The sequence below is a fragment of the Euprymna scolopes genome, chromosome 6, assembly GCF_053919585.1.
Source record: "Euprymna scolopes isolate OS-2025 chromosome 6, ASM5391958v1, whole genome shotgun sequence".
Taxonomy (NCBI): domain Eukaryota; kingdom Metazoa; phylum Mollusca; class Cephalopoda; order Sepiida; family Sepiolidae; genus Euprymna; species Euprymna scolopes.
This window is the reverse complement of record NC_136487.1, coordinates 119,583,332-119,600,573: the sequence shown is the minus strand read 5'-3', so window position 1 is coordinate 119,600,573 and position 17,242 is coordinate 119,583,332. Positions and strand designations below refer to the sequence as shown.

Sequence of the window (17,242 nt, the reverse complement as noted above, 5' to 3'; positions counted from 1 at the left end):
ATTGTATTAAGTATAAATGTCTTACTTGTTATGTCGGTGACAATTACCATAATATATTTGAGGGAAAAATTCCCCTTTTCAAATGATGGATGTTACAATTCGATTCAGAGCACGCCGGATGGAACGAAAGAAATGAATTAAATTTATGTATCATTCCTCGCATTGTGATAGCCTTCTAAATCTCTACTATATACCTATCCCACACAATGCTTCAAGCAAACTACATATCAATTCTCTCTCTCTCTCTCTCTCCATATATATACATACATATACATACATATATATATATACATACATACATATATATATACATATATATATACATATTTATATATATATATACATATTATAATAGAAAAAATTCGAGCATGAAAAGTAATATAGTTGCTTAAACATGAAAAAAGGACGATATATTCTAGCAAAACTTTAATAAATTTATAACTTAAAATATTGCAGCATTAAGAATTTATTATATAATGTTAAATTGAATTTTGAAAAATTCTTAATGCTGCAATATTTTAAGTTATAAATTTATTATATTTTTTACGAGAATATCTTGTCCTTTTCTTTTCCACGTTGAAGCTTAACCATATTACTTTTCATGCTCGCATTTTTCTATTCTAATCCATGATTATTCCAGGCTTCCAGTAAATGCATTTGTTTTATTTTGTTCAATTTCAGTCTTATAGTTTAGCCACCATAAACATAACATACACATATGTAATAACAATGTACGGCTCTCGTCTGCTTTAATTCTCTTTGTTTCACTTGTTACTTTTCTTTTCGCGAGAGCGGTGTATTAGTAGCAACACTAGTCGCTGAAGCGACGTGGTTGCTATGGAAACCAGTCATAAAAAACGTCGCTCACCCACCTCCTTACGAATTGTTACGATTTTGAACACCAGTAAATTCATCATAACTTTTGTTTTACTGAATGAAAATTGAAAATGTTCTTTTTTTTCACAATAAAGCTGAGAAGGTGATCTATAAACTGTAATAATTGTTTGAAATTTGGTCGGAAACTGAGTGACCGGTGAAGCTTTAAAGCAGTTCTACACAATTAAAACTGCCACTTAATCATATATTCAAACACTACCGTGTTAGAATTGTATGCATATATATATATATATATATATATATATATATATATATATATGTGTGTGTGTGTGTGTGTATGTATATATAAATATATATATACATATATATATATATATATTTATATATACATACACACACACACACACACACACACACACACATATATATATATATATATATATATATATATATATATATATATATATATATATATATGATTCCAACAGAGTGGTCTATTTTACGGAAAAATTCCGAAAAAAAAAGCGCGTATCATTTATATTTTTATTTACAGAAAATTTAGATGAGATAAGTCATCAGTACCGTCGGTTTCAAACCTTATAACAGAGCACCGTTTTAGATACCCACATCAAGCTCTCTTCATTCGATACTTATCTGCTTTATAATCGGAATTGGAATTATAGATACATTACAAGATCACGTTCAAATCTCGTTTTTCTGCATAACATAAATTTTCAAAATTGTCCGTTCCCGAAAACCAAAGAAAAACAAAAGAAAATCCCTTGGACTGGTTGAGTTAGAAAAGGTTCCGCTTAGGACTGAAAAGAGTTTAAAATTGGTAAAATAAAAAAAAAAACAATATATTTTTTATAGGGGACGCGATAAAAAGTTCAAATATATTAAAATGATATATAACGAAAAATTTTAAAGCATATAAAATTTCTTCTTTTTCTTTCCCTTTTCTTTTTTCCCATTCTTTTTCATTTTCTTTTGTTTTTCTTAGGTTTATATCAGATCGGGCGACTTGCAAAAATCACTATATTTAGTCAGCATAGACGTTATCCTAACGCTAGATTTAGTCGTTCAACGCTCAACATTTAACCTTCTGGATAAACCGTTGTAGAAACATTGATGTCTTAAACTGCAAAAGGATTTGCCGGCCAATGTACATTTAGAAGCTAGTTATTGGACAAGACTGTGCGGAGTGTAGTTTAGAAGCAGTTGACCGTGAGAGCTGAAGAGTGAGCTTTGAGCTTGTGGAATAAAAAAAAAAATTCTGACCAGGAATAGTAACGGTAAGAGATGAGAGAGAGAGAGAGAGAGAGAGAGAGAGAGAGAGAGAGAGAGAGAGAGAGAGAGAGAGAGAGATGTTAACTTACCAAGTTCTACTAAGACCATAAACGTAGATATTCTTTTGCGACATGTGTACCCTGAACACCAGCCATGATCTTGAGGTCCATTAATGAGGTCTACGTAGCCATTACTGAGGACGGCCAAGGGAGATAATCGACGCGTCTCTGTATCTTCGTCGAGACTCTCGACAATCAACATGGCGTAGCTGCTGTTTGTGCACTTATAGGCTTGCCATGTGGCTTCATACTTACATCTTGGGTTTCGTATAATACCTGCAGAAACGAAATGGAAAGAACTTTACAGTATCAAGGAAAAAGTCTCTGAACAAAAATATTCCACTTATAAAAAAATATATATTAAAATAGAACACCAACACTTTAAATGCGCTATGAAACTGAAAAATCAAAAAAAAAAAATATCATCATCATCATCATCATCATCATCATCATCATCATCGATGGCGCACGCATACTCACATGCATATACACACACGCACATACACACATATATACATGCATGCGATGGGTGCCATTTAGTGAAATCTTATGTAAATACAACACGTACATCACACTTGCATTATAAGAGTAAAAAAACAACAAAAAAAAAGTATTTAGGTGCCATCAGCTAGAATCGAAACCGAAACTGTAGCATTCAAAGCTGGCGATGTTTCCGCGGTACCAACGTGACACGAAAATGAACTGACTAAAAATAAACTAAAATAAATGTACAAAATGTTTAACGATTTTTTCACCCATTTTCGACCCCTTAAAGCAATTTTACTCGACTAAAGAACCCATAAAAGAATGGCCCGTAAAAAATCCAATCATTTGAGGCACCTAGCGTAGCTTTGCGACTTTTAGTTCTGGAGGAGATAGAGTTTGAAAATATGGAAACAAACCGACAGACAAACCGACATATAACCGTTTATATATATATATATATATATATATATATATATATATATATATATATATATATATAGTAAGTTATAAAATGTATATGACGATTAAGCTACACTGAATATTCCGCGTTTCATCCACTCTAGGACTCTTCAGGCTTATGCCTGGCATAAGTCTGACGAGTTTTAGAGTGGATGAAACGCGGAATATTCAGTGTAGCTTAATCGCCATATACATTTTATAACTTACTAACTAGTTCTACCTACGTATTGAGCACTTTTGAAGTAAATACTTAAAGTTTACGCATAAATCTATACTTTCGTATATTAATTTTATGTGAGTAAATTAAGTAGTTATATATATATATATATATATATATATATATATATATATATATATATATATATATATATATATGAGAATTACAATTAAGTTTACGAAGATAATCACATATAGCAAACTTAAAATATATTATAAATATTAAAGACTTAATATTTCTAAAGTAATCCTAACCAGATGTAAAAGCTCAATAAAATCAAATAGGAAATAGAGCTCATAGTAAGAACAAATAATTAATAATACATGTTGAAAATACTTTTATACAAGAGTTAAAATCGGCCTCGGCAGAAGCGTCTTAATATCTCTCCATTTCTTCATTCTATGCACAATTTATCTTTCTTTTAATAATAATATTTTGAACTCACTCTTTTTTTCTTTGTACCCAATTTGTGAATTATTTCACGGAATTTTGCTTTTTGGATGACATTGAAATATCTTCCAGTAACTCGATTCTATTGGAGGTGTGGATACGGAACTTTAATGAACTTTTCTTGGATTTTACCATTATTGGATATTCTACTCTTCACTTGACCATACATACACGTGAAATAATTTTTCTTTTTTCCGCCATTCCCTCTGCTTCACTAGTTTTTACCAAGCAAGCTCTATAGCTTACTTGTAGCTTTACTAAATACTTTGCAAGCAAAATCCAGTTCCGCATTTTGCTAATTCCTACCCTCTGATGAGAAGGAAAGTATTTCTTTCGAAACTCCGCAGATTAAGGAAAACAAGCATATAAAATTCAGTTCTTAAAGTGTTTTTAACATGTTTTATTACTTATTTGTTCTTATATATATATATATATATATATATATATATATATATATATATATATATATATATATATATATAAAATATAAAGCTGAATGTATGTGTGTGTGTGTGTGTCTGGTCACGAATAGGCTCATATATGGTTGACTATTTTAAAAAACTGATTACATATAATGATAGAAGATGTATCGAGACACAGGAACGGGTATGTTTGATCCTGCAGAACGGTGGTTCATTAAATTGTGGGGTCTGCGTTCGCGCCTGGTCCACAAAGTATTGAAATAAAAAATGTAAAAATTAAAAACAAACGTTTACAAGTGTTTTTGATATAGATATACATAATAATACTTTGATAATATGTTTTAACTTAAATAGGGATGGTATAATAGAATTGTGGGGTCTGCGTTCGCGCCTGACCTCCATAGAATGGAAATAGGCACAAACTTTAATAAAGACCTTTCATTTCTATCTACGTAAGTATACTTTGATAATCATATTTCAGTTTGAAGAAATATGGTATAATAAAATTATGGGGTGTTCGTTTGCGCCTGATCTCCATAGAATGGAATATGTCAGAGTTTAACAAGGTTTTTTTAATATAGATCCACAGCATATTGTGATAAGTGTTTCATTGTGAACAGGTATGGTATAATAAATTATGGGGTTTATCTATTTTTACTTTCATCATATTTTGCTTTAGTTTTGATACCCCCAGATTCGAATCTATCTCTTTACAACCCTTCCTTTTCATAACCTATCATACTTTCATAAATCAGAGTCCATTTTCTGTAGGCTGCTTTTGAACACAGTCAACGACGGGTACTTTTGCTAGTATATATATATATATATATATATATATATATATATATATATATGCGTCATCGTCATGGTACTATTTTACTAGTGAGGGAAGATCATGTTGTATCAGCATTAATTCATTTATATAAAAATGTATATATTTATATAAACATGTCAGAAAACGCTTCCTTAACTATACTTATACTTTCTTAACCCCTCTATTAAAAATGACAATAAAAAGAGATTATGCTCCGCCCATATTTGCGCTTATATTCAAATAAAATCATACGATTACGCCAGTAATTTAATTTTTTAATCTGATGATCCAACGCAAAACAAACTGCTACAAGGATTTATTCCAATATTCATTTCAGATAACAAGGATTGAATGACTTTTTTTTTTAAAATTTATTTTTGCAATCTCTCAACATTTTCAAATAGCTTCGTCCAGAGATGTGGCACAATAAGCGAGAAACCCATTCGAAGGGAGGCCCGGGCTCCTCACTTTTCGGGTCCTTTTATCAGATGTGTTCTGTTCTTGTGAGGAGGCACGCACAATCTACCCTGGCAATCCCAAAATATCAACATGATTCAAGGTATTTAGTTCCACTGCAAGAACTTAAACACCAGGTTAGGAAAATGGAATTGAGAAGTCGGCGCCCCGAGGAAGTGTACTCTGACCTGTAAAATGTGCCTGGGCAGCCCCGTCGGCATTCCCGGTGAGGGCGCCTCAGGCGATTAGCAAAAATAAAACAAAAAAACATCCAACTAACTCTTTCTCAAAGAGAGATGGCAAAACCTAGGAGGGTGAACCTCCTAGAACTGCACAAAACTTTATTCCCACCGCAAAATCAACAGGGACCGGATCATTACAGAATGAAGAATGCAATTTTATTTTCTGAAAGTAGTGTACAGAATTACGGAAAAGGGCAGAATTACAGAAAAAACAGACGGGTAGAAAGAGAGTCTCTCTTATTAGTATATATCTTCTTACCTTTATACGGTGCCACCTTATCAACTGGAATTCTCGATCCATTCAAGGATGTCAGCATGACCTTAGGGATCCGGTAATCTCCTAGACCGCGTCGCTTATCCCCATTCCATTCAAATTCTGACTGTGAGAATACGCTGACAGGTGGTTGGCCACCCACGAAAGTACCATCTTCATCAACAATAAGCACTTTTTTCAAACCGTCACAATCCATGTCAACACAATCAGCAGAATTAATCTTTCTGTAAAAAAAAAAAAAAAAAAAAAAATGAACAAATGTATAAATATTACTGAATAGCTGACCCGACCCAGCGTTGCCCGGGTTATATCGCGGCCACCGAAAGAAACCGGACGAAGAAGGCCTGTTAACTGAAAAATGCCTGCAGGCAATGTAGGTAAGATTTGTCAAACTGTCGGACTGTCAGTACTATATGAGGGGCATTTGAAAAAGAGCAATAAAACATTTTTAAAAAGAAAAAGGAACACAGTTCGATTAATACTGGAACTGAACTTTATTCAATATAAAATATAAATATCTATGTAAAATTAAGTAATTTTAAACAGCATACAATCTATACATATATATATAAATGTAACTCTTGGTTCGTTCGCAATTAATAGTCTAAAAAACCACTGAACGGATGGCTTCCACGTTTTGGTATAATATGTTTACTATATCCATGTGTGTTTTTATATATTTCTTTTTAATTATAACATCATACTTAATTTTTCTATGATAAATAGGTGGTTTTCTTTGTACCGATAGGCCATTTTTTTATTTAGGGACAATTATTTATTACCGCTTCCTGTCAGGTGGCCAGTGTTTCCAATTTAGCGGTTTTCCTGCTAGATCTGGAGATTTCGTTTGCAATCTAGCGGGGAATTCTAGAAAATCTGGAGATATTTTGCACCCACACACCACACTAATACAGTAGAATTTAATTATCTACCAACCTAAATACTTTTAACATGCTAAAACAAAGTTTTTTTGTTTTTTTATTTTTCTAATTTCAAAATATGTTGCACCATTATTGTGATTTTTTTATTTGCACTATATTTCAATTTAACTTTTATTATAAAAAGTTTGAGTTTATAATTTGTTTCCTGCAAAAAAAAATTCCCTCTCTCAAAAAACAGGTAAAACTAGCTGATAAAATATGTAAGCCTTCTGGGGAGCTAACCGCTTCAATATAATTCCAGAAACATATAGTGAGAAAACACAGAACATTTTATATATTGAATATATTATATTTATAATGTTTTTATGGTAGGAAGTTAAAATATGAAGGGTTTTTTTTGGGAGGGGGGGTTAGCGATTTTTGAAAATTTCAGATGATAAAAGTTAAAAATCTAGCGATTTTCTGGAGATTTCTTTCTCCTGATCTCGCGGGTTTTTTAAAATCCCAGTTGCCAACACTGCATCACTAAAAAAACACTACAGGCTTAATGTAAACAGAATGTGTTTACAATATCGGTAAATTTTCAATGGGTTTAATCACATGATTATTGATAATGTAACCATGTGATTGAAATTTAATTTAAATTAACCACACGTGGTCGCTTTCCTATCAAATATTCATCGAAAAATGGTAGATACAGACAAAATGAATATCGACGCTCAAAGTGTATAAACATTTTGACCCTTCCCTTTACTTAAAAATTCACCAAAAATCAGGAAATTAACGAATTTTAATGAAAATTGCAGTATTTATCAAATAATGATCGCAGAATATAATGAACTAATTATTTTTTACTTAACTCTTAGTGAAAATGTTTTATTTTGTTTAAACAAAAATACCTTTACTGAAGTTATGGTTTTCAGTAGTAAATAAAAAACGCAAGAATTTATTTTTGCTTTTTTTATATAAATAAAGCATCGTAATTTGTAACAATAAAAAATATTTTTTACAGTAACATTACGAAAAAAGCCCCTAAAGTCCGTATTAATGAATTCGATATAACTCGGAGAAAAATGAATTCTCGCATACTATTCAGGAAATTAAAGATTCAATTAGATTCCTATTTCAGTCACCTAAATTATTTAGGGTGAAATGAGTTTAGGAATTTATAGCCAAACCTAAATATTTTTTTTTTTGCTTAAAAAATAGCATTAATACAGTAAGTTAGGTAAAATTTGCATAGAATGCTCTGCTTTACGGTTGTTGTAAATATGGAACGTAATTTTGAATTTCGTTCCCTTTTAAATTTGGTAAACGTCCAACTCATCGTTCACATTCGACACGTCAACTTTTATAGCTTTCCGGGTATGCTGGCAAGGTTAGAGGTGTCTATTCCGAAAGCCGTTCTTAACATGGGTAGATTGGTAGGTGTGTCAGAAATTTCGTGAAAAATAGTGAATAATTCCACCCCGTCTTTCCAAGCTTATAACTCCTCGAAAAATGTAACTCAATCCCTAATTTTTTTTCAATTAAAGGAGCAAGGACCTAGATTTCATTAAAAAAAAACAAAACAAAAAAATAAACAACGTGTTTTATTTTTTAAAAAAGGTTTTAAACTTTACAGGTAAATTTCTAAAAAACGCTACTTTTTTTGGTTTTAAATTTGAATATATTATTTATTGACCTTTTCTTTTCAATTTGTGATATATAACACTTTGGTGAGTAAATTATTTACTTTTTAATAGACATATCAAAATGGGAGGCGTGAATTATTCGACCCGTTGTCTTTCCAAGCTTATAACTACTCGAAAAATGTAATTCAAGCCCTAATTTTTTGTTTTCAATTAAGGGAGCAAGGACCAAGGTTTCATAAAAAACAAAAGAAAAAACAAACAACGTGGTTAAAAAAAAGGTTTTAAACTTCGAACTTTGCATGTAAATTTCTAAAAAACACTACTTTTTTGTTTTAAATTTGAATATATTACTTATTGACCTTTTCTCTTCAATTTGTGATATATAAAACTTTGGTGAGTAAATTAATTATTTACTTTTTAATTGACACTTGAAAATGTGGGGGGGCGTGAATTAAAAAAAACGTTTGTCTAAAATATTATATTCGGTTTATTGGAAAGAGCATAAAATTTCACATTGACCCTGAAAATATCGTAAAAATAGAATCAATAGAAAAATTTTGATAGATTTTTAAAGTTTAAAAATTGAAAAATATTGAGTTCGTAAAATTCATTACTGTTTTAAAAAAAATAATAATATTTCTATTACTTTTAAAACAACTTTAATAGTTTATTTTGGAAGTATAATCCATAAAGAAAATAAACAACCCACTTTAAAATTGTGTTTTATATACATAAAGTACAATTGTTGAATGTTACTGTTTTGATTATATTCGTTTGCGGGGCACAATTAAAAAATTAAGAAAGATTAAAACGAAGCGAAATTTAAGTTTCCGTTCCATTTTTACAACAACCGTAAAATAGCGCATACTCAGCAAGTTTTATCGTAATTTATAAGCATAATGTTGAAACACTAAAATCAACATTTTATTTTTTTTTTTGCATAATTAATGATGGAAGTATTTTTCTGTTTATTTTCTGAACATTTGTTAAATAAAATGATTTGTACATTCTCTTGAAAAAAAGAATCAAACTTTTCTCTACTTTCACATAACTATTTACAGTGTCCATGTAAAGCATTCATCTGTTCTTTTTATAATAACAATTCCGTTTTCAAAGAGAAACGTTTACTGCCAAATTTCTTTTAAAAAAGTGCAAGTTTTCCTGAAAAAAAAAACTTTCACCTAACAATTTATGGTAAAAAATTAATCTTTTTTTTGGGGGAAAAATAACAACTTTTATTGATTAAAAAAATTGCAAAAAATAATAAAAGTAAATAAACGAACAAAATGCAATTTTGCTTGAGGAATGTATTCCAGTCTAACAAACTGAGTCACAGCAACGCGTGGCCGGGTACAGCTAGTTTAATACTAATAAAACTGAATTATGAATTTAGGAAACAAAGAATTAAAAAACATATTAAACACCAACAATAAACACTTTTAAAAGTGAAAACCATCAATAAATAATTGTAAGAATGAAAACAAACGATAAAATACAAAAAATTGAAATCAAAGAAATAATTTAAAAACAAACAATAAAAGTTACAAGTGCAGAAATATTTTTTAAATTTAATTAAGAGAAAAAATCACATGGGTTGAATGTTATTTTTTGGAACTTTAGAGATGAGGATTGATAATATAAATACTATCTATGTAAAATTAAGTAATTTTAAAGCAATACACAATTTAATACTGATAAAACTGAATTATGAAGTTAGGAAACAAAGAATTAAAAACCATTAAACACCAACGATGAATAATTTTAAAAGTGAAAACAAACGATAAATAATTTTAAAAATGAAAACAAACGATAAAATACAAAAAATTGAAATCAAACAAATAATTTAAATACAAACAAATTCAATTGTGCTTTATTTATAAAATTTTGAATAATTTCGCAATTATGAATGAATTCGCGTGTACTTAAAAAAAGGGTATTTTAATTATTAATGTAATCTTAAATCTTTCTATTAAATTTCTGTAATGTTGTTACCTTACTGATCAACGTAAGCCCTACACAGTGGGTGCAATTTGTCAGCAACAATCCAATTTTTCTGATTTCTCCTCTATCAGCTATTCTTCCAGCTGAAAAACTACTATTTTGGCAAGGTTTTAGAGGCTATTATTTTTTGAACGGTACGCGAAAGAAACCTTAGTATCAACGTCGACTATCGTTTCATTGTAAGAATTTATGTGCTTGTCGCTCTATAGTTCAACATTTTGTCAACTGTGTTGAAAAATTCCTCATCTTTTGTTACCCGGCATACTACCTGTGCTTGGTTGTTGGGACCTATTTTTTTTTTTAAACCAACATATAAGAAAGATCTGAATAACATTTTCAATAATTATGTGCGTAGGCTTTTTTGCAATTTGCTCGAGACCAGTCGGTTTGTCAATGGACGTTCAAAAATAGAAAGCAATTTACTTTAGTAGTGCAAAAAAACACATTCATAAATCCGGAAAATTCTTTGCGGTTTATGAGAAAAATAAGTAATTTACATGCAAAATTTTAAATTAAAGACAACGCCATGAAAAAAAAAAAGACGCTGTCAACTTACCCGCAGTCGGATTATTATCAATTAGACACTAAGCTGAAGCGGGAAAAAGGATCGGAAAGGGGGGGGGTGAGCAAGGAATTAGTAATTAATTCAGAATTCGGTACTTATGCACTTAGGTTACCGGGTTGACGGGTGTATTGTAACTATTCTGTACTTTCACCTAACAATTTAATAAACAAAAGGATATCGTAAAACTTGAAAAGCCGTTTGAATATATTGGTTTCAATTTAAAGTGTTGTGTAATTATTTAAAAAAAAAAATTCAGTTGTGCTTTATTTATTAAATTTTGAATAATTTCACAATCATGAATGAATTTTCGTGTACTTTAAAAATATATTTTAATCAGATTATCATCGATTAGACACGAAGCTGAAGCGAGAAAAGGGATTGGAAGGGGGTGGGGTAAGCAAAGAATTAGTAATTCAGAATTACTAATAATGATTTGATTAAAATACCACTTTTTTAAAAGTACACGCGTTTATAATTCTAAAAAGAAAGAATCAATTTTAATATATAACGCTCAGTCACTGCTAAATTTCTTAATAGCCGCGTGTTGAATAATTTTCAAACCGACTTTAGAAAAAAGTATAGAACTTTAAAATATTTGTAAATACTCAATGAAAGGTTTTATTAAAAAGGTTTATTAAAAAAGACATTTTGACAATTATTCTCATGTAAAAATTATTTGTTTATAATTTTCAAAACTAAAACAAAATTAAATTAAATTTTTAACCTTCCTAATATACTTTTTCGCCTTATAAGAAAATAAACAGTTAAAAATATCAACATATTTGCTGTATTAGCAATAAATAGTATTGTTTCTTTAATTTATATTAACAATGTTATCAAACGTTATGAAAGTATTTGAATACAGTTCTAATTAAATACACGTTTAATTATTAACAAATAACGTAATGTTCATGTAAAAATTATTTTATTTTTATTTTATTGTTACAAATTACAATGCTTTATTTACATAAAAAAAAGCAAAAATAAATTCTTGCGTTTTTTATTTACTACTGAAAACCATAACTGTAGTAAAGGTATTTTTTGTTTAACCAAAATAATAAATGTTCACAAAGATTTAAGCAAAAATAACGTCTTTTTTATTCTGTGAACATTATTTTATGAATACTGAAAATTTCATTAAAATTGGTTGATTTCCTGATTTTTGGTGAATATTTAAGTAAAGTGAGGGGTCAAAATGTTTATATATTTTGAGCATCAGCATTCATTTTACACGTACCTAAACATTACTTACTTTACTATATTTGGTTGGAATAAAATTTTCCCTTCTAATGGCACGTATCCAAATTGAGAGTTTATCCTTCTCTTTAGGAAAAGAAAATATATCTACTTTGGGGCCTTTTGGATAATTTCTGGAACAACGCAATGAACCATGTTAACTGAACTATACAAACTGAAAACTAGACGAAACTGCTGCTGATAGCCTAACTGCTGCTGATAGCCTAGATCGTTTACCTACAAGTGGATCTGATAATGACGTCACGCTGTCTTGTGCATCCGCCTTCTTTCTCGGTAGCCACGGTTATATGCCTTACTAACGGCACTAACCATAGGCAGGTTGAATTGACTCCTTCTGAAATAGGAAATGTTAAGGGAAAATTATATTCACAAACAGTTCACAGTCGCATGTATATCCGGTAAGGGAAAACGACGATATTAGGTTTTTGCAGTTCTTACAGGGAGATGTCGACGTCCTCCTACATGCAGCGCATGGTATTCCAAAAAAGTTACCCATCTGGTATAGATAAGGCTCAACCTTTCTTAACTTCAGTGATCTAATGAGAACCAATATGTCAACGTGATTATGCCCGGGTTGTAATGTAGTTATTCGACAACTAGAGACTATGCAGCAAAACATCATGGCAAGTAAAAAACGAAAAAAAAGAAAAGAAAAGCAATGTATTGTCTAAACAATCCTGATGAGGGCTTTGGCATAAGCCGAAAATTAGAAATTTTAAATTAATAAATGTTTATTTAAAAAATAAAAATATCGCCCGTGTCTCGTCTTTTAAACGTCATATTTTGAAATTCATTTTCACCGTGCTTCTAAACAGTGGACTTTTGTTAATTGTTAGTCTTTAATTCATATTTCTTTGCAAATTAAAAAAAAGAAATTATAGAGAAAAAGAAGAAAAATATTTTAGTTATTTATCTTTGCTGATTTTGAATTTTTCAGTCATAATTGAAGAAATATTTATATTACCAGTTATCCGGGCAGGTCTACACAACTGTAGCAAAGTACGTCATTTTAGCACCAATAACACAGTACAATAATAACAAATGGGAATTGCCAAGTCGGAAAATTTGATAAGTAAGCTTGAATGCTATTTTGGTTTAACTTTTAAAATCTTACAAGAAACTTTATAAGTTAGTCTAGCTAGATCATATTTTAAAAGATTCTTTTTGAGTGGGTGTGAGAGTCCATGGGCGCTCCCTCATCTAAATTGTGAAATATATAAACAATTAATGTGTTGATGTTATTTACCGTGTTGCCGAGTATATACGAGGGGCGTGCAATAAGTAATGTCCATGACCCACTTCCAGTTGTCTGATCTAGCTGAAATTTTTGCATATGCAATGATTTATATCTCTACGGGTTATGTGGAAAATTACAGCTCTGAACTAATTATGGTTTCTGTTTTACAGGTGTTTGAACTGAGTCAGGTGTGAAATGGAGCCTGTTAAATGTCGAGCAGTGATCCGGTTTTTGTATTTAAAAGGACGCACACCACAGGAGACTTTTGACACAGGATGAAACCTGGGTCCATCACTATGATCCAGAGACCAAAGCCCAGTCAATGCAGTGGAAGCACTTGGACTCACCACCTCCAAAGAAGGCAAGGGTGTAGCCCTCCACTGCCAAGGTTATGCTCACAGTCTTCTGGGACCAGGACGGAGTAGTGATGACAGATTTCCTGGCAAAGAATACCATAATTACAGGAGCCTATTATGCTTCACTTTTGAAGAAATTAAGAGGCGGGGCAAGATCAGCAATGGTACTCTCCTCCTGCAGGACAACGGTCCGGTCCACAACTCGCATGATGCCAGATCAGAAGCACGGGCTTGTGGTTCTGAAATCCTACCCTATCGTCCCTACTCTTCTGACCTTGCACCCTCTGACTTTCGCTTTTTCCCAGCCATGAAGTTGTTTTTAAAAGGAAAGCGTTTCCCAGATGATGCAGCCTTGATTTCTGAAGTCACGTCGTGGTTGGAGGACCAACCTGGAGTGTTCTACAAAAAAGGACTCCAGAGCTGCATCAAACGATGGGAGAAATGCATAACTCTGGGTGGTTCCTATGTAGAGAAAGACTAATAACTGTGCCAAGTTTCGTTGCTCTACTCCTATGGGAAGTGGGTCAGGGGCATTACTTATTTCACGTCCCTCGTATATTCCAAAATTCACCGGTTCCAAAAAAAATAATAATTTATATATATGAACCTACTAAATGTTAACATTAACAAAAAATAAAAGTAGTGTGCTAATGCTGCTCACATATTGTCTAAAATATATATTTAAAAATGCGTAATGATATATCCATTAGTTTTGGAGACTGTACCCGTGCGTGTGTGTGTGTGTGTGTGTGTGTGTGTGTGTGTTTTAGAAAATCAAAATAACATCGATACTGTCAGATTAAAATACAAATATCTACAATTGGCCTTCTTTACAGAACCTTCTTCACCCTCTGTTTTTTTTTCTAGAGAGAGTTCGGTAAGGAAGACCTATTATAAATCCTCCTTTGTTAGATTTGAAACTGACGATATTGATGTTGGCATATTCATGCAATACATACATAAATGAATATTATGCCCTTATTTAAAAAATCTTAATAATCGAGCTCTATTCTAGGATTTTCTTTTAATCTCTTATAATCTTACACACACACACACACAGACACACACACACACATATGTAAAGGTCGTACAAAAAGGAAAAACGTCATATTTTTTATTCAAAAAGTTGAAGGGCTACGAAGACGAGAGTGATACCATTAAAGCGAGCGACATTTTGTACTTCAACACTTATTTAGTCACAACAATTCTCAATGCACTTTTCTTAGCGATGAACGATGGCTGTGCATGAACGTGCAAAGCGCAAGTTGTTATAAGCCTTCTATTTTTTAACTCAAAAAGTTGAAGAGCTACGAAGACGGAAATGATGCCATCAAAACGAGCGACATTTTGTGACTCAAAATTTATTTTTCTATATAGTCATCACCATTTCCAATGCAATTTTGCCAGGAATTCAATGATGCATCTCTTCTTCCGATGCACATCTGGGACAAAGGTTGCTTTCTTAGAGTGTTCCACCGTTAATATTTACAACAGAAAGATGAACCTTTAAGGTCCTGAATGCGTAAGTTTAGTCATCGTATCATGCAATTTGCAATCCCCTTCCGGTCGATTCAGGTTGGATGAAAAATAGAAGGCATTAGGTTTGGAATGTATATAAAATAGATATATGCGTATGAATTAAGTGAATAGTTCATTTCAACTTAGAGTAAATGTTACTTTTTAAACTGTTACCTTTGAAATGTTACTTTTTGACATGTGACATTTTTAAATGTTACTTTTGAAATGTTGCTTTTTTTTTTTAAAAAATATTACTTTTTTACATGCTTTAAATGTTACTTTTTAAAAGTTACTTTTGGAATGTTACTTTTGAAATGTTGCTTTTTAAAATGTTACTTTTAAAATGTTACCTTTTGAAATGTTACTTTTAAAATGTTGATTTTTGACATGTTGCTTTTCCACATGTTACTTTTTAAATGTTAATTCATAAATGTTACTTTTTTAAATATTACATTTTAAATATTGTTTCGTTTTGCATAACCAAATACACTATTAAATAAACGGCTAATTATGATCTACTCAGCCGAGACATAGAAATATTCACAGTGAACAATTTTAGTCTCATAGATAAGTTAGTATTACGAACTTTCTTGACTGAAACGGTTTCGTTTCGGTTACTTTGTGTTTTGCATGATCTCATCTTAAACAAATTTTGTATCCGAAAATTAACTATTTCGAAGCACTACTTTGTACCACATAAAGTCTTTCAGTGCCAATATTAATTTTTATTCTTATTTATTCATCGTAATCATAAATTATTTTCGTAAAACCTTTTAATGAATTGTTGTTCTCCCAAAAATATTTTTCAACCAATAAATTACCATATTGTAACCTAATTCTAAGTGAACCCTAATTAATAACCAATCGGACAATAACATAAACGTTAGATTGGTCTAAAAGGTAGGGAATAATATTACCTTGAATTTATATTCGAAACTGATCCCCCACTAAAAATTTTAATAATTAAATAATCGCCTAAAATATTTCTGACGACGGCAGATTCAGTGTTAATCTAGAAAAGTACCCCCAGAATTTTTTTTAAATAAAATAAAGAAACACCATAATTATAGTCGATAAAGATAGTTACAAACTATATCAACAAAGGTAAAATATAAATTCTTCAGATCTTTGAGGTAGTGTGGAAGTTATTAACTGTGTGTAAATTGTGTTTACAATTAATAGAGATTTCACTTTTTTTTGTTAAGATGTTTTATCTTTTATTAATTATTTTGATTTCTAATTTCTCATTAATGCAAGGATAGCAAGATTGGTTTAGATATGTGAATGTTCGAGTTTTCTAGTTACTTTCTACTTAATACTGAACGGCCCTTTATGAAATTAGCTCATTTAATAAAGTGCAAAAGTACCAATAATTTTACGTAATTTGTCTACACAAAATACAGATATTTTTCGAAAAACAGCAACGTTTATTGTAATTTCTAATTATCCCTCTGCGACAAAACGTCTTAATATCACATGCAAAACATATGAATGGACTGAATAAACATCAAAATAGCATAAAAAATACGAGCGTCATTCCAAAACTAAATCATCCTATTGTGGCACAATGAAGAGCGCCCCTTTTGGGGGAGCTGGGGGCTTTTACACTAATGAACCTTGTGCTTAACTTATCTGTAGTTATGAGGTGCAGATGTGTTAAGAAGGTGCTTTGTAATTTTGAAAATGTTAGAATATATCAATCTGGGATGACTCGAGCCAAGAATGACAGTTTGTTTATAATATTCAACTAAGTCAAAACGATTTGTGACCCTAGAAAACGAAAGGTC

The 17,242-nt window shown here is 31.0% G+C and overlaps 1 protein-coding gene across 1 annotated transcript in view; it reads right to left on the bottom strand.

Annotated features, from left to right (window-relative positions):
• The window catches only part of LOC145277913 (fibrocystin-L-like), a 401,092-nt gene that overhangs the window by 35,623 nt on the left and 348,227 nt on the right, over positions 1–17,242 (bottom strand). The window contains exons 58-59 of the mRNA XM_080129971.1: positions 5,992–6,230; positions 2,217–2,462 (exon numbers count right to left, since the gene is read on the bottom strand). Coding sequence (XP_079986097.1) covers positions 2,217–2,462; positions 5,992–6,230 — 485 coding nt within the window. The remainder of the gene's footprint in view (positions 1–2,216; positions 2,463–5,991; positions 6,231–17,242) is intronic.